The 23,944-nt window shown below is 43.8% G+C and overlaps 1 protein-coding gene across 1 annotated transcript in view; it reads left to right on the forward strand.

Annotated features, from left to right (window-relative positions):
• LOC122558714 (cadherin-8-like) overlaps positions 1–23,944 on the forward strand; it is a 309,702-nt gene that overhangs the window by 223,789 nt on the left and 61,969 nt on the right. The window contains exons 7-8 of the mRNA XM_043707506.1: positions 7,726–7,979; positions 9,442–9,503. Coding sequence (XP_043563441.1) covers positions 7,726–7,979; positions 9,442–9,503 — 316 coding nt within the window. The remainder of the gene's footprint in view (positions 1–7,725; positions 7,980–9,441; positions 9,504–23,944) is intronic.

Raw genomic sequence — 23,944 nt, forward strand, 5'->3', positions numbered from 1 at the left:
TTGCACCTCCTGCGGTTGGAGGGGAAGGTGCCAGTAGTGGAGGTTGGGTTGGTGGGGGGTATGGATCTGACGAGGGGGGTGTGGATCTGGCTCCCTCGTCAGATCCACACCCCCCACCAACCCATCCTCCACTCCCGGCACCTTCCCCTGCAACCGCAGGAGGTGTAAGACTTGCGCCCACACCTCCCCCCTTACCTCCCTCCAAGGCCCCAAAGGAAAGTTCCATATCCGCCACAGATTCACCTGCACCTCCACACACATCATCTATTGCATCCTCTGCACCCGATGTGGCCTCCTCTATATTGGGGAGACAGGCCGCCTACTTGCGGAGCATTTCAGAGAACACCTCTGGGACACCCGGACCAACCAACCCAACCACCCTGTGGCTCAACACTTCAACTCCCCCTCCCACTCCACCAAGGATATGCAGGTCTTTGGACTCCTCCATCACCAGATCACAACAACACGACGGTTGGAGGAAGACAGCCTCATCTTCCGCCTAGGAACCCTCCAACCACAAGGGATGAACTCAGATTACACCAGTTTCCTCATTTCCCCACCTTGTCTCAGTCAAATCCCTCGAACTCAGCACCGCCTTCCTAACCTGCAATCTTCTTCCTGACTTCTCCGCCCCCACCCCACTCTGACCTATCACCCTTGACCTCTTTCCACCTATCGCATTTCCAACGCCCCTCCCACAAGTCCCTTCTCCCTACCTTTTATCTTAGCCTGCTGGACACACTTTCCTCATTCCTGAAGAAGGGCTTATGCCCGAAACGTCGATTCTCCTGTTCCCTGGATGCTGCCTGACCTGCTGCTCTGCTCCAGCAACACATTTTCAGCTCTGATCTCCAGCATCTGCAGACCTCACTTTCTCCTCTACAGAAATAAAGAGACAAGGTAAGGAATGAAAGAACTTGGATAAGGAAATAGAGAGACAAGATAAATAATCGGAGTTGAGGGAAGTAATTAGAGAGTTGTGATAAGTAATTAGAGAGCCGAGCTAAGGAATTAGAGAGTTGTGGTAAGTAATTAGAGAGCTGAGCTAAGGAATTAGACGCTCGAGGTAAGGAATTCGTGTGTATAGATATGGAACTAGAGAGCCAAAATAATGAATTAGAGAACTGACTTAAGGAATTAGAGTGGTAAGGTATGGAATTAGAGGGTCAAGATAAGGAATTAGAGAGCGGAGATAAGGAATGGTAGAAGCCTATTTACCATGGAGGAATTCACAGTGAAATAAGGATTTGTTTGGACAATAATCAGAAGAGGAAGTTTTGTTGACTACTTCTTCCTTCCATTAGTTAAAAATCACACAACACCAGGTTATAGTCCAACAGGTTCATTTGGCAGCACTAGCTTTCGGAGCTCTGCTCCTTCATTAGCTGGTTGTGGTGTATTAGATCGTAAGGTACAGAATTTATAGCAAAGGTTTACAGTGTGCAACTGAAATTATATATTGAAAAAGACCTGGGTTGTTGGTTAAGTCTCTCATCTTTTTGAATGACCATGTTGGTTTCAGTTCTTTCATATGTATATCCTAGAACTATTTTTTAAAGTTACATTCTCAAGTGAACTTTAACAATAGGTGCCATGTCATCTCAGATAATGCATTGAAGGTGTGAGGTGCCCTGTGTGAGGCTAAATGTGCCCTAATGTTCAGACTGATTCTGTTTCTAAAAAAAAGGATTTACAAAGTCGAACGTGATTCTATGTAAGATTATGTAACTCCCCTTTTTTAGAAATAAAATCAGTCTGAACATTGGAGCACAGACAGCCTCACACAGGGCATCTCACACCTTCAATGCATTATCTGAGATGACATAGCACCTATTGTTAAAGTTCACTTAAGAATGTAACTTTTAAAAAAGTTTTGCAATTTACATATGAAAGAACTGAAGTCAACACAGAAATTCCAAAACATAGTCAAAAATCACACAACACCAGGTTATAGTCCAACAGGTTTAATTGGAAGCACACTAGCTTTCAGAGCGACGCTCCTTCATCAGGTGATTGTGGAGGGCTCGATCGTAACACACAGAATTTATAGCAAAAATTTGCAGTGTGATGTAATTGAAATTATACATTGAAGAATTGATTGTCTGTTAAGCCTTTCATCTGTTAGAATACAGTGATAGTTTCACTTCTTTCATGTGTAAATCACAAAACCCTTTCTTTAAAGTTGCATTCTCGGGTTAGCTGTTAACAATGGTGATAGCTAGACAATGTGTTGATAGCTAGACAATGTGCTTCCAATTAAACCTGTTGGACTATAACCCTGGTGTTGTTTGATTTTTAACTTTGTACACCCCAGTCCAACACCGGCATCTCCGAATCATTCCAAAACATGACAGATTTAACCAACAATCTTAAAAATGTGTTGCTGGAAAAGCGCAGCAGGTCAGACAGCATCAAAGGAACAGGAGAATCGTCGATTCTCCTGTTCCTTTGATGCTGCCTGATCTGCTGCACTTTTCCAGCAACACATTATTAAGCTCTGATCTCCAGCATCTGCACTTTCAGACTTAACCAACAACCCAGGTCTTTTTCAATAAATAATTTCAGTTGCATCACATTGTAAACTTTTGCGATAAATTCTGTGTCTTACAATCTTATTCTCCACAACCACCTGATGAAGGAGCAGTGCTCCGAAAGCTCTTGCTTCCAAATAAACCTGTTGGACTATAACCTGGTGATGTGTGGTTTTTAACTTTATACACCCTAGTCCAACATTGGTATCTGTAAATCATTCCTTCCATTACCTTTCTGAGCTCAAAATTTCTGCAACCAATTGTAATGTTCCTACCATTAAAATTCAGAGCTATTTCAAGATTGTATTGGTTGAAAAAGCATGACTGTTGCAACTATTTCTGACAAACCCCATATTATCTCTATTTCTGACAACTATACATTTTTAATCTCTCAAATTGCACATGGTATTTTGGGTTCACGAAGTGCTGCAACAGTCAAACATCCTTCCAGAGTCTTTTTTCTTATAAGAATCTATTGAGAACATCAAACTTTAGGGAAACGCTTTGAGCATTAATCATAGTCATGACCTCATCAGTATTAATAAAATGAATTGTTTCTTAGGTTTGGATGCCCCACTGCATGTTTAACTTTAGTGAGATCCCAACAAAGCTGCACAACCATCAGAATTCAGTTGATCACGCGTTTACATTTTGTAGAACTCTGGTAAAGGTAAAGCAAACTAAAAAAAGTTATGAAAAGACAATCTTCCCATAAGGACCCTCCCTAAAGATACAAGTTCATCATTTGGATCCTTTTAGAGAGAGAGAGAGACTTCTTTACATTTGAACCTTTTGACAACTAGAAATCTTAGTTTGAGATTATTTTATATAAAATGGGAGCTGCAATATCAGAATCCTTAGTTAAAAAAAACTGGAATATTTGAGATACTTGGTATTTATTTTTCCTACTAGCCTGTTTTGAATGTTTTAGCTTCAACTACCAAAGTAATCAACAGGAAGAGACAGCTTGGAAAGATAGCTGAATCTGACAGTGTAAGGAAGTTGGATTAACACTAGTAGTTATCCTGTCATTAGCACAGCAGTAACTTGCTTCCAGCTGTGCCTGTTTGTCAATCCTGTTCTCTCACACGATCTAATCTCCTGAACTCTTTCAGTCAGTGCCCTGTAGACCATATTTCTGTTGATGTGCAGCCATTTCCATCACATCACTGCCCCTGTGTGATCCGCTCAGTGTCGGACAAAGTGTAAGAGCTGGTTCAAGCTCATTCTGCCTTGCGTAAACGTGATTTGAAAACAGTACTGGGATCTCTCATTGCCTCATTCACAAGACTATTCAGTGCCATCAGCTTGGATAGCTATCTTGGGGCATGCGACTGAACGTTTGCCCTCTTTCAGGTCAAAGGTGACTTGCAGGATGCAATTTAGTCCTGTCAGAAGTCTGCAGAATACAATTCCATTTCAGAAACACATATTGGTCAATGCACTGTAGCCATTTTCACTAAGGATTGAGAGGCCTTAACAGGGTCCTTGAAGGGACTTTTGGACGTCTTTCAGAAAAAGAATATAGGACATACTTAATGTTGGGGGCTATTAAAGGATCAAGAAAGCTCCTCCACATCTAAAATAAAATCCCTCTAGCTTTCTTCTGGGAGAATTTGTCGAATGTATATTGCTGGAAATTTCATCACATGATCCCTTGCCACCAAAGAAAAATGTTTTTAATAGTTATTTTCAAAACTTTTGTAACTAATAAATAACAATCTTTAAAAATTACAGGGGAATGCATTTGCCTTAAGAGAAGTTTCTCCAGGCATTAATAATGCTTTGAAGTTTCAGAGAGGTCTCGAAGGGTCACTTGACATGAGGAATCATTTGGTATCTGGAACTTGACAGCCTTGTCGAAATGAGATTCAGATTTAAGCTGGTTCAGTCTTCACAGCGATTGCTATTAGACTGCGTTCATCCCACCATCAAACCTCCAGTTAAAATTTGCTCCACTTGTATTTTTCAACAAAGTGGTCTTACAACTCTTTCAATCAATTGCCACGCAATGCGGTGATAGTAATAGAGAGAGAGGTCATTGTTAGAAATAATGATAGGCTATCATGTCAGTTCCTTGCCAACCATAATTCCAGCTCTTCCCACCCAAAAGGACTCAAATAACACTGACTAGATTGAGCTGACATTCTCTGAAGTTCAGAAACACGAGACATGAACTTGTAAATGATTTTATGAACAGAATAGAACATAGAACAGTACAGCACAGAACAGGCCCTTCAGCCCACGATGTTGTGCCGACCACTGATCCTCATGTATGCACCCTCAAATTTCTGTGACCATATGCATGTCCAGGAATCTCTTAAATGTCCCCAATGACCCTGCCTCCACAACTGCTGCTGGCAACGCATTCCATGCTCTTACAGCTCTCTGTGTAAAGAACCCGCCTCTGACATCCCTTTGATACTTTCCTCCAAACAGCTTAAAACTATGACCCCTCGTGTTAGTCATTTCTGCCCTGGGAAATAGTCTCTGGCTATCGACTCTATCTATGCCTCTCATTATCTTGTATACCTCAATTAGGTCCCCTCTTCTCCTCCTTTTCTCCAATGAAAAAAATAGATGCTGGGGTGAAGAGTCCCCATTGAAGTCTCGAACCAGGGGATATTAGACTCAGAATAATGGGGATAATAATTTCGGACTGAGATAATGAAAAATGGCTTCATTCAGAAAGTTGTGAATCTTTGGAATTCTCTGCTCTAGGGATGTGTGGATAACTGGTCATTGAGTGCAGTGAAAACTGAGATAGATTTTTTTGGCCACCAAAAGAATCAAGGATATGGGGCTGAGACAGGGAAGTGAAATTGATGCAGAAAATCATTAATGAGCTTCTTGAAAAGCGAAGCAGACCTGTGAACCGTGAAGCTTATTCCAGTTCCTATTAAGCTCTGTTCTTATCTGCATTTGAATAACAGCACTATATCATACCACGCTCATCCATCTTACCACCACAAGACTGGGCCCTGCTGACCTCACTTAACTCCTTTCTAACCAATCCCTCATTCTGTTATGACAGGTTGAGAATGTTCACCTGTACCCGTTGGAGTTTAGACAAATAAGTGGTGACCTTATGCAAGATTCTTAGGGGGTTGATAGGGAAGATGTTGGGAGGTGCTTTTGCCATTGTAAGAGAGTCTTATAGGGAGGAATTTCTTCTTAGAAGGGAGTGAATCTGTGGAATTCTTTACCAGAGAGGGCTGCAGAAGCTGGGTTGTTAAGTATAATGAAGGCTGAAATATACAGATTTTAAATCAGATTTTTAATTGAGTTTGCACTGCCACTAATGTCTGATCTGATAACCCTGAACTCCTCTCTCCTGCCTTTCCTTTCAAACTCTTGGTTCCCTTCGTGTATGCTAGAGCAGATTGATGAGCTGAATGGTCTCTTTCTTCTCTTACATCTGATGATTTTATGGCCCTGACTGGAGCTATTCATTGTGCTTTCATGTGGGTTCCTTAGATCTTAATAGATTTTCAGGTGAGATTTCTTAGTAACTGTTGAACTATGTTTCTTGTTACTCACGACATGATGGTAAGGCTGGGGAGCACGCTGAGTAGTACACAGCACGCTTTCTGAGTAGAACACTAACACATGAATACTGACATTACAGTGATACCACTGCTAACATCAGGAATTCATCTGCAGGTCGTTCTGTTATAACGCAAATTCTCTGTAATGTGATTGACGGAATGGGGACACTGTTTCTAAAGTGTGAACTTGTAAAACATGTGTTGGCTGTAACACAATTACATCGCCGGCACTTTAAGTGCTGTTGCTAAAGTGCAATTCTTCTGTAATGCGGGGTTGCATATGAATGTAACCATCGCGTTATAGAAGAACTACCTGTACACAATTTTAAAACCCTAAGCTCAGTTGCTTAGATAGCTGGTGTGCATTGCAGTGTGAACCCAACAGCATGGGTTCAGTTCCCACACTGGCTGAGGTTACGACAACTAAATTCTCCTTCTTATCTGCTCTGCTCACTTGAGGTGTGGTGACCCTCTGGCTAAGCCTCTCTATGGCACTATGGTAACTTTACCTTTTTGAAACCCTGCAACCACAACTTTACTGATGGCAATACAGCTCTATAACATTGTCACTTAGTAAAAATCCCCAAGCAAAGCCATTATGAAATGTTACCCATTCTTCAGCTTGCAATGCAGAGGTGAGGGATTGCTTTGCCCATTGGGGAAATAGTTAGTCAACCAGGAAACCTGCAACACTTAGAGCAAACAGTGGCACGGTGGCTCAATGGTTAGCACTGCTGCCTCACGGCACCAGTGTCCCAGGTTTGATTCCAACCTTGGGTGCCTATCTGTGTGGAGTTTGCACATTCTCCCCGTGTCTGCGTGAGTTTCCTCCGGGTACTCCGGTTTCCTTCCACAGTCAAAAAATGTGCAGGTTAGGTGAATTGGCCATGCTAAATTGCCCGTAGTGTTAGCTGTATTAGTCAGAGGGAAATGGGTCTGGGTGGGTTACTCTTCGGAGGGTCGGTGTGGACTTGTTGGGCTGAAGGGCCTATTTCCATGCTGTGGGGAATCTAATTAAAAAAACACTGCAGTAAAGATTCCTGATGAAGGGCTTTTGCCTGAAACGTCAATTTTCCTGTTCCACGGATGCTGCCTGACCTGCTGTGCTTCTCCGCACCACTCTAATCTAGACTCTGATCTCCAACATCTGCAGTCCTCACTTTTGCCACTGCAGTAATGTTGCCAATTCCCTCGCCAGCACCAGCACCAGCAGACTCGAGCCCTGTCTTATCTTGACCATGTAGCAGGGTAAGAGCAGCCTCAGAAGAGCTGCTTTGGTTGAGAGGAGTTTCATCTTGTGAACATCTTTAGTAATGAAGAAATAGACTGGCCTGCTATCTGTGTAATTACTGTTAAAATTTTAATGCGTTTGTCTCGATAAGTGAAAAAAAGTCCTTGTGTTTTTTAATGCTGGAATGAATTAACAGCACTGCAAGTAATTCCCCAATCTGAACAAAATATGTTTAAATAAACATTCAGTGGTGATTATTGTAGAGGACTAATGCTCATAAACTCTAACAGCTCTGGTGAACTTGCCTATAGATCTACTAATCCTGCATCCCTTCCATCTATCAGCATTAGCTTCATTTCTTCTCCTGCTGTTTGAAATCATTAGTGAGAGTCATTCATCTCTGTCACTTACACAGCCCCTGGACTTCGAGACCAAGAAATCCTATACCTTGAAAGTCGAGGCCGGTAATGCGCATATTGATCCTCGCTTCATCAGCAAGGGACCCTTCAAAGATACAGCAGCAGTGAAGATCACAGTAGAGGATGCCGATGAGCCGCCAGTGTTCTCATCGCCTGCCTATTTCCTGGAAGTGAGGGAGAGTGTGAACGTGGGTTCTGTCATTGGACAAATAATGGCTCGTGACCCTGATATTATCGTCAGCCCTGTCAGGTATGGAAGCTTTGTTTTCATTCATTGCTGCTCCCAACTTTCTTTATTCCTTGTAGATCTTTAATCTTTGGAGCAAACTCCACCAAGTCCTGGTCAGCCTCCCTTACCCTGTGCAAATGTGGACAGTTGTCATTAGCAATTTATTCAATTTGCCTTCTTCCTGGAGTCAGTTAACTTATCAGGTATTTTCATTGTGAGTGATATGAGAGAAATCTTTCTCATTCAATGGGTAGTTAGGGTAAGCAATGCACTGCTGGGAAGTATGGTGGATGCAGGTCCAATTGAGGCATTCAAGACAACCATTGGATGATTACTTGGAAAGAAATAATTTGCCAGGGTACAGTAATAAAGCAGGGAATTGACAGTCTCTGATCACAGCCAGTACAGACAGAATGGGCCAAATGGCCTTCTTCTGCTCTGTAATAATTCTGTGACTATAACCATTCAGAAACTGTGGTAGGAACTCAATAGATCTGGCAGCATCTGTGCAGAGAAAGCAGAGTCAACATTTCAGGTCCAGTGACCCTTCTTCAGAATGATGCTGCCAGACCTGCTGAGATTTTACAGCATTTTCTGTTTTTTGTTTCAGATTTCCATCATTTACCGTCCTTTTTTAAAAATTCTATGATTACATTGGAATGGGGTAATTTGGGGTTGGGAATTGCTTTTCGGCAGGATATGGGAACACTGTTGTTATGTTATTGAACTCATAATCTGGAAGTCTGGGCTAGAGCATATGGAGATATGAGTTCAAAACTCACCTCAGCATCTGCTGAATTTGAATTCATTTCAATAAAATCTGGGATAAAATGCTAGTATCAGTGATGGTGACTATGAAACTATCAGATTTGGGTAGATGTCACATTAGATCACAAAGGTTCTTCAAAGAAGCAACTCCATCATTTTACGCAGTGTGTCCTACGTACCACACCAGACTCTGAAAATTTACTCTCTTCTGAAACCGTTATCCAAAGAAGTACCACTATCACTTTCTTAAAGTCAGGGATGGATGGTAAATGCTGACCTTCCTATGATGCCCAAATTCCATAAATGATAACTTTTTTAAAAGTCTGTGAATCTTGATATGAAGAATGAGCAGGTTATTGAACAGTGGAAGATACTAGACACTATCTGCTAATCTACCATCCACATGTTCTTTGCAAAGAGGTTTGGGGGTGAAATGTATTAATTCCCTTCCTTCATTGAAGTGAGCGAGACAACTACATATTGTGTAGATGGAACCAAATGTAGACTAGACCAAGTTCTCTTCCCAAAAGGATATGAGTAAACAAAATTTTCAACAGTCAGGCAGCTTTCGCAAATACACAGGACTTGAGTTCATGGCTCCTGAGTCACATGCCTATTTCCATAGGTCCCTGCATTAAATTCCACTTGCTGTAAAATTATTGGCAGCGTTTCTTTTCATTTCACCTGCTCTGAATGATCTCCCTTGTTGCCTCAGGCTGAGGGGACAAAATAAATCCAGCAGAGAACAAGAACCAAATGGAGGATCGGAACGAACCTGTAAGACATGGGGTATTTACCCACATGGACTGCAGTGGTTCAAGAAGGCAGCTTGTCATCACCTTCTCAAGGGCAACCAGGGGCTGGCAATAAAAGCTGGCCCAGCCAGGGACGCCCACGTCCCATGAATGAATAAAAGAAACAAAAAAGAAATATTTCCAGTGACGTTAAGGGCTCCTTCGATCAGTTTCTTGTAAATAAATCATCCTTGCTCCTCTACAACTGAGGGAACAAAGGCTAGTTTGAGACACATGTCCTCATAATTTATCCTTTCAAATCCTGGTGTTATTCTGATGGATCTGTACGCAGTCACACAAAGGGCTGAGGTTTCCTCTTTGAGGTGTGAGCAGGACATTCCTGCCAGCTTCTGAACCCAGGGTCCAACTAAGAAACAATCCTGCATTGACACCATTCCCAGAATTAGCTAGAGAGTTACATTTGCCAACTGACATGGGTCTGTTGAAGCTGAAGAGGCTGCAAGCTTGGACTGGTTTGCTGGGAGAGGGTTGGTCTGTACCAAGAACCCATCTGAGAGGCAGTTTGCAGTTAATGCTGACTACAGCCAGGCATCAGGGTGGGGGCACTGCATTCCCACCTTGAGTGCTAAAACTTCACGCCCCTTCCCACACCATCAGATAGCGGGAAACCCCAAAAACAGATCTTTAATGGCCCACAATGGACAGGTATTCCTGCCCACAATGTCCACCCCTTATCCCATATCCCTAAAAATGGCCGAGCTTGAGATGGCCTAAAGCAGTTCAAGAAGGCAGCTCACCAACCCCTTCTCAAGGGCAAATAGAGACGGGGCAATGAAGGCTGGTCCAGTCAGTGATGTCCACGTCCCACGAATGAAAAAAGAAAATAAAAATGGAACAGCAGACAAGCAGCGCTGTCAATAGAGACTGTCTGTCTTCCTTAAAATCCTGTATACACTGCCTAGAGTTTATCACAGTGAATCCAGCTGGGAGTCGGGCAGGAAGTGGCAAGGTGGCAGTGGGAAGCAGCCAGATCAGGCACAGGCTCATTGAATGGTGGAACACTCCACAGTGGCTGAGTGGCCGACTCTAGCTCCATATGTTTGTAGGTTCCTAAAGATGTACCAATGGTTTTTCTTGAAGCTACCTCCCCCTCAGGACCTTGCCAGATGACAGCTCTCTCAGCTGAAACACAGAAGGTTGAAGTTCATAGCCGAGGTTTAATTGTCATTTGCTTTTATGCGAAAATATTGCCAATACACACTGCCCACAATTAATCGGATAACTTCATTCCTCGCCAGACCATTCTCTGATGTCGACCCTTCCAGAGTTCGCAAGTGAATCACCAAAAAAAGTTAGAATTCAAGTACAGCAAGTATTTAGGAAGGCAAATCGAATGTTGACCTTTATTGCAAGGAGAATGAAGTATAAAAGAGATAGAAATATTGTTACAACTGTAAAGGACATTGGTGAGACCCAGCTAGGGTACTGCAGGAGCAAATTACTGCAGATGCTGGAATCAGTTCTGAAAACATCAAATGCTGAAGGTCACAATGGGTCAGGCAGCATCCATGGAGAGAGAGCACACTAGAGTACTGTGTGCTTTGGTTTCCTTACCTAAGAAATAATATCCTTTCATTGTAGACAGTTCAGAAAAAGTTTCACTGAGCTGATTGCAAGGATGGAAGGGTTGTATTAATTAGAAAATCTGAGCAGGTTCGGTTCGTAGTTTCAGAGTTGAGAAGAATGGGAGATGATTTAATGAAAACATATAAGATGCTGAGTGGGTTCGGCAGAATAGATGCTGTTAAGATATTTTCCCTCATGGGGACATCTATATCTATAGAGTGCAATTTGAAAACAGGGAGTCAAATATATCCAAAATGAGGGGAGTGAGTGAGTGACTAAGTGTGTGTGTGAGTGAGCGTGTGTGTGAGCAATTGTGCGTGTGTGAGACAGTGAGCTTGTGAGAGAGAGTGTGTGTGCGCGAGTAAGAGAGAGACAGTGTGTTTGGTCGCTGCAATGGTATTCAGGAAAGTGAAGTTAAGACCACAGTCAGATAGAATTGGAAAGGTGAATGCACTGCTCCTGTCCCTAACTTGTATGTCCTTATCTTATCTCATGTTGTTCTCCTGTATTCAGAGCACTTCAAGATCTTGAGCACTTTCCCAGCACTTTCATTATGTTGAATCAAATATCTCCAGTAGATAAGAACTTGCATTAGAAGTCCCAGCTACCTAACCTGCTTCATTTCATGAGTATCAGTGGGAGGAAACTAATGGTGGGACAAGATGCTCAGGCAATGGTAACAAATTTGGTTGATGATGGGACAAAGACAAAAGAGTTTACATGTGGCTCCATCATGACAAGCTGAAGCCAATACTGAGCTGTTTAAAGAGCTTATTTACTAAGTTGAAACTTAAGGAGTGAGGCATAATAGCAGCAATTACACTGTTATTGTCCATGCAAAGACACTTATTCTTGTCGGTATTGGATTCCAATCCATGTCATGTTATTTTGGTTATGTTGAAGGCTATAATTCCAGTCACCGTCAGCAATGCTCATCTGTGGTTGGATTCTGTCATACAAACAACTGATGTCAATGTGCAAATGCTGATACAGAAATGCAAGTCCCTCTTTGTTTTAATATAGAGAGATGTGCCCTTTATATAACCTGTGCTACACCTCACCTAGGAGTGTTTGATTTATCTATTTATTCAATTGATCTGTCCGTGGCAAAGCAAATAGCTTCACATAACAGCACAGTGTAGAACCCTATATCATCCTGACAGTCTGATCAAGCCGTGTAAATTACAGCACAGCAACGCTCAAATTTTAGAATTTATGTTGAGATAGCAAATCAAACTTTAAAACCTATTTAAACCCATTTCAAGATGGGCTGAGACAGATCAAACAATGTTCATCCAAGTGTTATTCAAGCAGTGGTAATAAGAAGTCCACTTCATAATGGAGTAAAGGAATGAAAAGTAAATTCTTATCGATGTTCTCTGTCAGTGTCTCTCAGCTGCCATCCTGTGCTGGAGGAGCTTGTACCTTGGTGGCTTATGATTCCTCAGTGCTGACCAACCTGTCTCCTCACCCTGTCGAAATGGCTGTCATTTCTGAATGAATCCAAGCAGCAGTTTTACCACAGTGAAATCGTGAGCAAATATCTCTACTGAATGGCAAAAACTTAGGACTATGCACAGACAGATAGGCAGATGCATACACTATTGCACACAGCATCATGTTGATTGATTGATTTTATTTATTGTCACGTGTACTTCAGTACAGTGAAAAGTGTTGTTGCAGATCACAGTAAGCAAGGACAGACAGATCATAGGGTGATGGAAACTAGACCATGGCACACAAATTACATCACACAGGGTATGCGCTAGGCAAGATCAACATTACCAAGATCAGCATTTTTTTGAAGTTAGAGAGTCCATTCATCAGTCTAATAATGGCAGGGAAGAAGCTGTTCTTGAACCTGTGTGTTCAGGCTTCTGTATCTTCTGCCTGACGGAAGAGGTTGTAGGAGAGCTTGGGTCTTTGATGATGTACATGTGTACACAAAGATTTTCTCACACACACACGCGCACACACACACATAGCCACGCACACACACACACACAGCCGCACACATGCATGCATGCAAACTATACAGCCACAGGAACAGGCCCTTCAGCTCTCCAAGCCTGCACTGACACATTTTGCCCTTCCATTCGAAAACTGTCTTCACTTACAGGATCTGTATCGCTCTATTCCCTTCCTATTCACGTATTCATCCAGGTGCTTCTTGAATGCTGCTGTTGTATTTGCTTCCACCACCTCCTCTGGAAGTGTGTTCCAGGTACTCACCAGGTACTCACCAGGTACTCGCCTGGTACTCACCACCCTTCATGTGAAACTCCTGTACTCTTATCAATTGCAGTTTGAAATATCCCCACACGTCCAAAGCAGATTTACCCTCTAATAGCTGCCTCCAATCAACTCTCTCCAGCAACAGCCCAATAGAGTCGTAGAGTCATAGAGATGTACAGCATGGAAACAGACCCTTTGGTTCAACCTGTCCACGCTGACCAGATATCCCAATCCAATCTAGTCCCACGTGCCAGCACCTGGCCCATATCCCTCCAAACCCTTCCTATTCATATACCCATCCAAATGCCTCTTAAATGTTGTAATTGTACCAGCCTCCACCACATCCTCTGGCAGCTCATTCCATAAACGTACCACCCTTTGCGTGAAAATGTTGCCCCTTAGGTCTCTTTTTTAATGTTATTGTAGTTTGCCTTCCCCCAGTTTAACACCTTTACCTGAGGACTGCTCTTATTCCAATCCATAAGTTATTTCAAAACTCATGGTATTATGGTCACTACTCCCAAAATTCTTCCCAAATGAAAATTCACTCACCTGGCCGGGCTCATTTCCCAAAACCAGGTCCCATATAAACCCTTACCTGGTTGGACTGTTGACATACTGTGTCAAGAAACCCTCCTGAATGCTCCTTACAAATTCCGCCGCATCCAAGACGCTGGAGTTTAGTGAGTCCCAGTCAGTATATGGGAAGTTAAAATCACCCACCATAACACCTGTTGTTTTTACATCTTTCCAAAATCTGTCTACACATTCTATAATTTGCCTTACTCAACGCTTTTCAACCTCCCCCTCGCTTCGCACCTTGAACTGGTGTCCCCTGGTAATTGACTCCTTCCCCTGGGAAAAAGCTTCATAATTTCCACTCTATCCATGCCATTCACAATCTTATAAACTTCTATCAGGTCGCCCCTCAACCTTCTGTGTTCCAGTGAAAATGAACCCAGTCTAACCAACCTTTCGTCTTAGCTAAAATCCCTCATACCAGGCAACATCCTGCTTTCTGTACCCTCTCCAAAGCATCCACATCCTTCTGGTAGGGTGATGACCAGAACTGTATGCAATATTCCATATGTGGCTGAACTAAACCTGCAGCATAACTTGACAATTCTTATACTCAATGCCCCTTCCAATGAAGACAAACATGCCATAGGCCTTTTTTACTCCCTTATCTCCCTGCGCTGCCACCTTCAGTGATCTGTGGACCTGCACACCCAGATCTCTCTGCACATAAATATTCCTAAGGATTCTGCTATTCACTGTATAATTTCCACCTGACCTTCCAAAATACATCACCTCACATTTGTCCAGATTAAACTCCGTCTACCATTTCTCTGTCCATGCCTTCAACTGTTCTATATATATCCTGCTGTATCTGCAACTCCTCCAATTTTTGTATTGATCGCAAACTTACTAATTAGACCAGTTACGTTTTCCTCCAAATCATTTATGTAGATCACAAACAGCAGAGGTCCCAGCACTGCTCCCTGTGGAACACTACCAGTCACAGCCCTGCATTCTGAAAAGCATCCTTCCACCGCTACCCTCTGAGTCCTATGACTAAGCCAGATGGAGTCATAGAGATGTACAGCATGGAAGAAGACCCTTCGGTCCAACCCGTTCATCCGACCAGATATCCCAACCCAACCTAGTCCCACCTGCCAGCACCCAGCCCATATTCTTCTAAACCCTTCCTATTCATATACCCATCTTGGCAACTCACCCTGATACCACATAACTTCATCTTTTGTCCCAGTCTGCCATGAGGGACCTTATCAAAGGCTTTACTGAAGTCCATGTAGACAACATCCACCACTTTTCCCTCATCAATCATCTTTGTCACCTCCACAAAAAACCCGACCAAGTTAGTGAGGCACGGTCTTCCCCCCCACAAAACCACGCTGTCTATTGCTAATAAGTCCATTTGCTTACAATGTCCCTGAGAATCTTTTCCAATAATATCCCTGCCACCGACGCGAGGCCCACAGGCCTGTTACTCTTCATAAACAATGGGACAACATTGGTATTCTCCAGCCCTCTGGGACCTCACCTCTGGCTAAAGAAGATACAAAAATGTCTGTCAATGCTCCAGCAATTTGTTTTCTTGCCTCCTTCAATATTCTGGCTTCAAAACTCAACATTCCCTTCTAGGCCTAGCTAGGCAACGAGCCAGGCCAGGTGTCAGATCTCTCGGTGTGAGAGCATTTCGGTGACAGTGATCACAACTGCCTCACCTTTACCATAGCCATGGAGAGGGATAGGAGCAGACAACATGAGAAGGTATTTAATTGTAGGAGGGGAAATTATACTGCTATTAGGCAGGAGCTGTGGAGTATAAATTGGAAACAATTGTTCTATTGGAAAGGCACAACAGAAATGCGGAGACTGTTTAAGGACCACTTGTTGCGAGTGTTGGATAACTTTGTCCCACTGAGAGAGGCAGGGAATGGTAAGGTGAAGGAGCTTGGATGACAAGAGCAGAGGAGCTTCTTGTCAAAAGGAGAAATTAAGCTTACTTCAGGTTGAGGAAGCAAGGCTCTGGCACAGCTTTTGAGGATTACAGGGTAGCTAGGAAAGAATTCAAAAATGGACTGAGGAGAGCTAGGAGGTGCACAAAAAAGCCTTGGCGGGAAGGATTAGGGAAAACCCAAAGGTGTTCTACACTTACAGGAGGAATTAGAGAAGATCAGAGAGAGGGTAGGGCCAATTAGGGATAGTGTAGGGAACTTGTGCCTGGAGTCAGAAGAGCTAGGGAAGGCCCTAAATGTGTTTTTTTGCTTCAGTATTCATGAGAGAGAGGGACCTTATTGATAGTGAGAACACCATGGACCAGGTATAGGCTTGAACAGATTGATATTAAGGAAGTGGATGTGCTGGAAATTCTGCAAAGCATCAAGATAGATAAGTCCCCAGGGCCGGACCAGATATATCCAAGGTCACTATAGGAAGTGAGAAATAAGATTGCTGCACCTCTGGTGATGATCTTTGCATCTTCACTCTCCACAGGAGTAGTACCTGCTGATTGGAGGGAGGTGAATGTTGTTCCACTGTTCAATAAAGGGAATAGTAGATAGCCAGAGACTGTTCCCCAAGGCAGAAATAGCTGTAACAAGGGGTCATAATTTTAAGGTAATTCAACGAAGGTATCGGGGAGATGTCAGAGTTAGGTTCTTTATACAGAATGGTGGGTGCGTGAAATGCACTGCCAGTGGTGGTCGTCGAGTCAGAAGCATTCAGGACATTTAAGCGACTGCTGGACAAGCGCAGTAAATTGAGGGGTGTGTAGGTTACGTTGATCTTAGATTAAGATAAATGCTTGGCACAACATCGTGGGCTGAAAGGCCTGTACTGTGCTGTACTGACCTATGTTCTATATCTACCTTTGTGGTCCTACATTTCAACTTTCTGCCTAGTTCTCTACATTCTGCTTTTGGGACCTTGTCCTTTTTTTTTAACCTATATTGTTAGTACCAATGCATACCACAACCATTGGCTGTTCGCCCTCCCCATCCAGAGCGTCTTGCAACCACTCTGTGACATCCAGAACCCTGGCAGCAGTGAGGCAACACACCATCTTGGACTCTCGTTTGCAGCCACAGAAACGCCTATCTATTCCCCTTACAATTGAATCTCCTACAACTATAGCACTTCTACACCTACTTCTCTGTCCCTCTACAGCAGAGTCAATCATGGTGCCATGAATTTGGCTGCTGCTGTTATCCCCGGAGAGGTCATTCCCCTCAACAATATCCAAAATGATAAATCTGTTTTGCAGGGGAATAGCTGCAGGAGATTTCTGCACTGCCTGCTTAGCCCTCCTGCTTTGCCATGTGGTCATTCATTGCCTTCCTGCCTGTGGAGTCCTTGTCTGTGGTGTCACCATCTCTCTATACGTGCTATCCACGATACTCTCTGCTTCACAAGTGCTCCACAGTGTTCCCAGATGTCACTTCAACTCCAAAACTCAGGCATCCAGAAGCTGCAGCCTGGCTGCACTTCTTGCACACACACACAGGTGTTAGCGAGTTTTGAGAAGATTTGTAGCTCAGGTTGAGGTTCTGGATGTAGGTTTGCGCGCTGAGTTGGAAGGTTTGTTTTCAGACATTTCGTCACCATACTCGGTAACATCATCAGTGAGCCTCCGGTGAAGCTGGCTTTCTGTTTATGTATTTAGGTTTCCTTGAGCTGGTGATCCTATTTCCTGTTCTTTTTCTCAGAGGGTGATAGATGGGATCGAAATCGATGTGTCTGTTGACAGAATTCCATTTGGAATGGCATTTAGCTGCTGGAGCTCTGCCAAACTCCCTGTCCTGGTCCTCTGAGTCCTCTGTGCCTCTCACTTTCCTTTTGGTTTGAGGAGGAAGGATGGCTGGAAATACCACAGTGATATAATGTTTGGGGTTAACCATTCCTTAACAGCAGGTTCTTCCACACTACCCTTCACACCCATGCTGACTGCAAATTCCATAAGTCCTCAAGACATAGGAGCAGAAATTAGGCGATTTGGTCCATAGAATCTGCTCACCATTCAATCATGGCTGAAAGGTTTCTCAATCCTACATTTCCACTTTCTTCCTGCAACCTTTGATCCCCTTGGCAATCAAGAACTTATCTATATGTGTTTTAAATATATTCAGTGATCTGGTCTCCACAAACTTCTGTGTAGCCAGAGTCTGGCTAAAGAGGTTTCTCCTTATCTCTGTTCGAAAAGGTCTTAGAGTCATAGAGATGTACAGCAGGTCCAACCTGTCCATGCCGACCAGATATCCCAACCCAATCTAGTCCCACCTGCCAGCACCTGGCCCATATCCCTCCAAACCCTTCCTATTCATATAACGATCCAAATGCCTCTTAAATGTTGCAATTGTACCAGCCTCCACCACATCCTCTGGCAGCTCATTCCATACACATACTACCCTCTGTGTGAAAAAGTTGCCCCTTAGGTCTCTTAATATATCTTTCCCCTCGCACCCTAAAACTATGCCCTCTCGTTCTGGATTCCTCGACCCCAGGGAAAAGACTTTGCCTATTTACCCTATCCATGCCCCTCATAATTTTGTAAATCTTTATAAGGTCACCCCCTCAGCCTCCGACGCTCCAGGGAAAACAGCCCCAGCCTGTTCAGCTTCTCCCTATAGCTCAAATCCTCCAACCATGGTAACATCCTCGTAAGTCTTTTATGAACCCTTTCTTCCACAATTTTAATTCTAACAACCTATTCACTCAATGTTTTGGAGTATTCCAAGTTTGACATTTTGTCACATGTGTAATTACTCTGAGGCTGCGCCCTCAGATTCTGATCTCTCCTACCAATATTATTCTAATTCCACTCTGTCCAGGGTCTTCAGAATACTGTAAGTTTCAGTCATATCCCTCCTCAACCTTCTGAAGTCCATTGAGTATAATTCCAGAGTACTCAAATGTTCCTCATATATTCAGCCTTTCATTCCCGGGATCATTCTTGTGAACCTTTTTGGGAAGGTTCCAGGGCCAATGCGTCTTTCCTGAGGTATGGGGCACAAAATTGTTCCAAATACTCGAAGTGTGGTCTGACCAGAGCCTTATAACCCTCAGAAGTACCTCCCTGCTCCCTTCCACTCCCAGAATTTTTTTAAATTCAAAAGTATACTTTATTTATTTAAAAAAACCCTTTGTACGAAAACCTTGACACAAAAGCAGTTCAGTTCTGCACAGTTGCATATCAAATAAACACACAAAATGTTGGAGTTTGATTACACACAAAATCAAAGACCTCTCTTCCACATACAATATTAATATTTACATATATTTGAGACTCCAGGAGGGTCCAATAACTGAACAGACCTCCCTTTTCCTTCAGCAGGAAGATCTCAGATGGTGATCTTTCCCCACTGTGCCTTGGCGGCAGCTGCCCTGGGCTTTAGTGCGACCCTCAGCGTGTAGCCTAACACCTTGGAATGTGCCAGTCTGCAAAACTCGGTCAGGATCAACCCCTTGCTCTGGAACACCAGCAAGTATCGGGCAGATCAAACAGCATCTTTCACTGAGTTGATGTTTCTCCAGTCACAGTCGATGTTTGTCTCGGTGTGTCCCCAGGGGAACAGACCGTAGAGCACAGAGTCCGTGTCACGGAGCTGCTTGGGATGAACCTTGACACAAACTACGGCATCTCCAGACTTCCTTTTGTAAAGCCACATTCCAGAAGGAGATTTATGACAGTCTCAACACCTCCCCCCCCCCCATTAATCTCATCCCATTCACCAGCTCATGTCCCTCTAAACCCTTCCTATTCATATACCCATCCAGATGCCTTTTAAATGTTGTAATTGTACCAGCCTCCATCACTTCCTCTGGCAGCTCATTCCATACATGCACCACCCTCTGCATGTGAAGTTGTCCCTTAGGTCCCTTTGAAACCTTTCCCCTCTCACCTTAAACCTATGCTGTCGAGTTTTGGACTCCCCCATCCTGGGAAAATCCCCTTGAGTATTCACCCTATCTTATTTGCACTAATATGCACACAGAGCACAAGCATGCGCACACACACACACACACTTGATCACATATATTCATGCACATTCATGTGTTCACACGTGTGTGTGTGTTCACAAATACATGTACACAGCCATACATAAACATCCAGCAGATGTTACTAAATGCTAAATAGAAATGGAGCCTTGTCAACTTCAGTTACACAACCCAGGGCACTGAGACCCCTTATTGTGTTTCTATTCTCCTTTCACACTTGGCACATTTAAAGACATTATATGAACGTAAATTATTCTTGTCCATGTTGAACTTTGTATGAAAGTGTCAAACTTTTGTAATTTTTGTTGGATATTTTGATTCATTAGTTGTAAACATGAGAATGAAAAGCCTAAAATAAAACACAGAACTGCGGAGGCTGAAGATCTGAAACAAAAACAGAAATTGCTGGAGAAATTAAACATTAAAATCTGCTCTCTCTATGTTTCGAATCCAGTTGTAGTGATTGGAACCAGCTGGATCTCATTGACTACAAGATCCTTGACTGGGGTAGCATCATCACCTTTGGTTATAAAGGATCCGGGTTCAAATCCCAGAGGTTTACTAACAACACTTCTTTTCTCACATAGCCGAGTAGTCTAAGGCGCTGGATTAAGACTCAAGTCTCTTCAGGGCCGTGGGTTCGAATTCCACTGCTGCCAAACCCTACTTTTAACAACCCTCTTGTGGTGCAGTGGTAGTGTCCCTACCTCAGGTCTAGAGGGACCCGGTTTTAAGTCCCACCTGCTTAAGAGGTGCATAATAACATCTCTGAACAGGTTGACTGGGAAAATGATGTGTATAAACAAGGGAATTGGAATCTCCTGAGTTCAGGGGACTGACTCTGAGCTGGCTGGCCACAGACAGTGTACTGTCCACAAGTCAATAAAGGGAGACTTGGTGATAGGAGACCAGCCTCTGTGCAGTTATCTCACAAATAATCCTTCTTCAGAACTGAACTGTTTAAAGGTCACTGGATTAGAAATGTTAACTCTGCTTTCTCTGCACAGATGCGGCCAGACTTGTTGAGCTTCTCCAGCAATTTCTGTTTTTCTTTGAGAAAGAAAAGACATTTTAACCTGATAGTCAGGCATCATCCAATTATGTAACAAAGTGACGGCTTACCTTTTAGATTAGATTACATTACAGTGTGGAAACAGGCCCTTCGGCCCAACAAGTCCACACTGACCTGCCGAAGCGAAACCCACCCATACCCCTACATTTACCCCTTATCTAACACTACGGGCAATTTAGTATGGCCAATTCACCTGGCCTGGCACATCTTTGGACTGTGGGAACACCCGGAGGAAACCCACGCAGACACGGGGAGAACGTGCAAACTCCACACAGTCAGTCACCTGAGGCGGGAATTGAACCCGGGTCTCTGGCGCTGTGAGGCAGCAGTGCTAACCACTGTGCCACCGTGCCGCCCACCTTTCAATTGCCAAAGTGTGGCCCTGCTAGAGTTGGACATGTTAGGGTAACCAATGGGCAGTGAAGTTGTAAGATGGTTGGAACCAATAGATGATTTAATACAAACTCCTAATAAATCGAACCAGAGTTAGCAACCAAACAACAGAATTAAAAATGCATGTGCGAACAGAAACCGCTGATTGGTCCTTGGGAAATTAACACAGTATGAGGATTTGGAAAATATATTTTACGACATATTTTCCATTGATAACATGGAACCCCTACAGTGCGGAAAGAGGCTTTTTGGCTCCTCAAGTCTGCATTGATTCGCTGAAGAGCAGCCCACCCTCTCCCTATAATCTCACATTTCCCATGGCCTATCCACCAACCTGCACATCTCTGGGCACTATGGGGCAATTCAGCATGGCCAATCCACCCTAACCTGCACATCTTTGGATTGTGAGAGGATGTCGGAGCTCCCTGAGGATACCCGTACCCACAGACATGGGGAAAATATGCCAAGTCCACACAGACAGTCACCTGAGGCTGGAATTGAATCCAGGTCCTTGGCACTGTGAGGTGGCAAAGCTCAGCATTGTAGACAAACAGGAGGCTGGAAGAACACAGCAAGCCAGGCAGCATCAGGAGGGGGAGAAGTCAACATTTCAGGTGTAACCCTTCTTTAGGACTGGGGGAAGTCAGGGAACTACAGATAAAGTGGGGGGATGGGGTGTTGTGGGATGGGGAGGGTAGTGGCATGGTGATAGGTAACCACAGGTAGTGGGTGCAACATGGTCGCTCAATGGGAGGGATGAATCTGGTTGGTCGCTGGAAGGAAGGGTCAGTCAGTCATGCAGGGGAGGGGGAGGGGCTGGGAAGGGTTTTGGGGGATGGGTGGGAAGGTTATTTGAACTCGGAGAACTCAGTGTTCAGTCCTCAGGGCTGTAGGCTCCCTGAGGGGAAGATGATGTACTGTTACTTCAATTTGGGGTCTGATTCACTCTGGCAATGGAGGAGACGGAGGATGGTCATGTCGGAGAGGGAGTGGGAGGGGGGAATTGAAATGGACAGTGACCGGGATGTCAGGCCATTTCAGGCCCGATTAAGATGCTCTGCAAAACCTAATCTATGTCAGGTCTCACTGACAGAGAGAAGGCCACATTGGGAGCACCGGTAAACTAGATTGGAGGAGAGGCAGGCCTCCCCTGGAGTCTCACCTGGAAGGACTGACTGGGACCCTGGATGGAGGTGAGGGGGTTGGTGTATGGGCAGCCATTTCCCTCTCCCCTTCCTCACCTCTTCAACCAAGACATTCGTTGTACGGCAGAATGCACACAGATGTGAAAAAATCCCTTTCAGAGCAGACAAGTGTCTCCTCTGTAAACAGGCAAGTGAAGCACTTCAGATGGTCATAAATAGGGGCTGACAATCCTTTTTGTCTCTGCAAATGGCTTCGTGTATCTCTCTCAAAGAGTTTGCCTTTCTTCTTCCCAGTGATAATACCCAAGTTTCACCTAATTTAAAACAAAATTATTCTTGTACCATGCTGAGTTTTGAAGGAGATTTGAAAAATGCTAACTGCAGGTATCGAGCAATCTGTCACTCTTTAGCGAGAGGCACTTGAGTAACAACCAACATTTATTTATCCATTTGGTGATGCATGGGGCTCTTCTAAGGTCACTGTCAATTACTATCAACACACTTGATGAGCTATGTAAACTTCTCAACCTAATTTGAAATGGAACATCATGTCTTGAAGAGAAACTCATTTTGTTGGGGGGGAGGGGGGCTGTTGGATGTAGTTTTAGCCGATGTCAGTCATAGCCTACTGCAAAACACTCTAACAATTTTACCTGTATCAGGAGGTTGTGGGTTTGTATCCAAGGTCAGAGATTGGATTACTCTAATCCAGGCTGACGCGCCCCAGTGTGGTACTGATGGGCTACGCCCTTGTTGGTGGTATATTGAAATGTTTAAATTACAGGAGAAAGTGAGGTCTGCAGATGCTGGAGATCAGAGGTGGAAATGTGTTGCTGGAAAAGCGCAGCAGGTCAGGCAGCATCCAGGGAACAGGAGAATCGACGTTTCGGGCATAAGCTTATGCCCAAAACGTCGATTCTCCTGTTCCCTGGATGCTGACTGACCTGCTGCGCTTTTCCAGCAACCCATGTTTAAATTACAGTCTCACTTGACCTCTAAATCTGATGGAAAAAAGACTATTTCAAAGAATACTGGGGGTATTCTTCCTAGTGTCTTGGCCAATAGTGCTCTCTCACCCAATATCCGAAAATCAGATTTTCTGATCAGTATCTCCTTCCTGTGTATGGGATTGTTAATGCTCTCTCTGCCATATTACGATTGTGATTCCAAAACTAAAGTGATTTAATTAGCTGTCTGAGATTTGGTGAGGCCATAAAATGGAAAGGAGAAGATCACACATCTCTTGATTTAGAGTCATAGAGATGTACAGCACGGAAACAGACCCTTCGGTCCAACCTGTCCATGCCGACCAGATATCCCAACCCAATCTAGAACCAACCTGCCAGCACCCGGCCCATATCCCTCCAAACCCTTCCTATTCACATACCCATCCAAATGCCTCTTAAATGTTGCAATTGTACCAACCTTCACCACATCCTCTGGCAGCTCATTCCATACATGTACCACCCT

This window comes from Chiloscyllium plagiosum, chromosome 17 (assembly GCF_004010195.1).
Source record: "Chiloscyllium plagiosum isolate BGI_BamShark_2017 chromosome 17, ASM401019v2, whole genome shotgun sequence".
Taxonomy (NCBI): Eukaryota; Metazoa; Chordata; class Chondrichthyes; order Orectolobiformes; family Hemiscylliidae; genus Chiloscyllium; species Chiloscyllium plagiosum.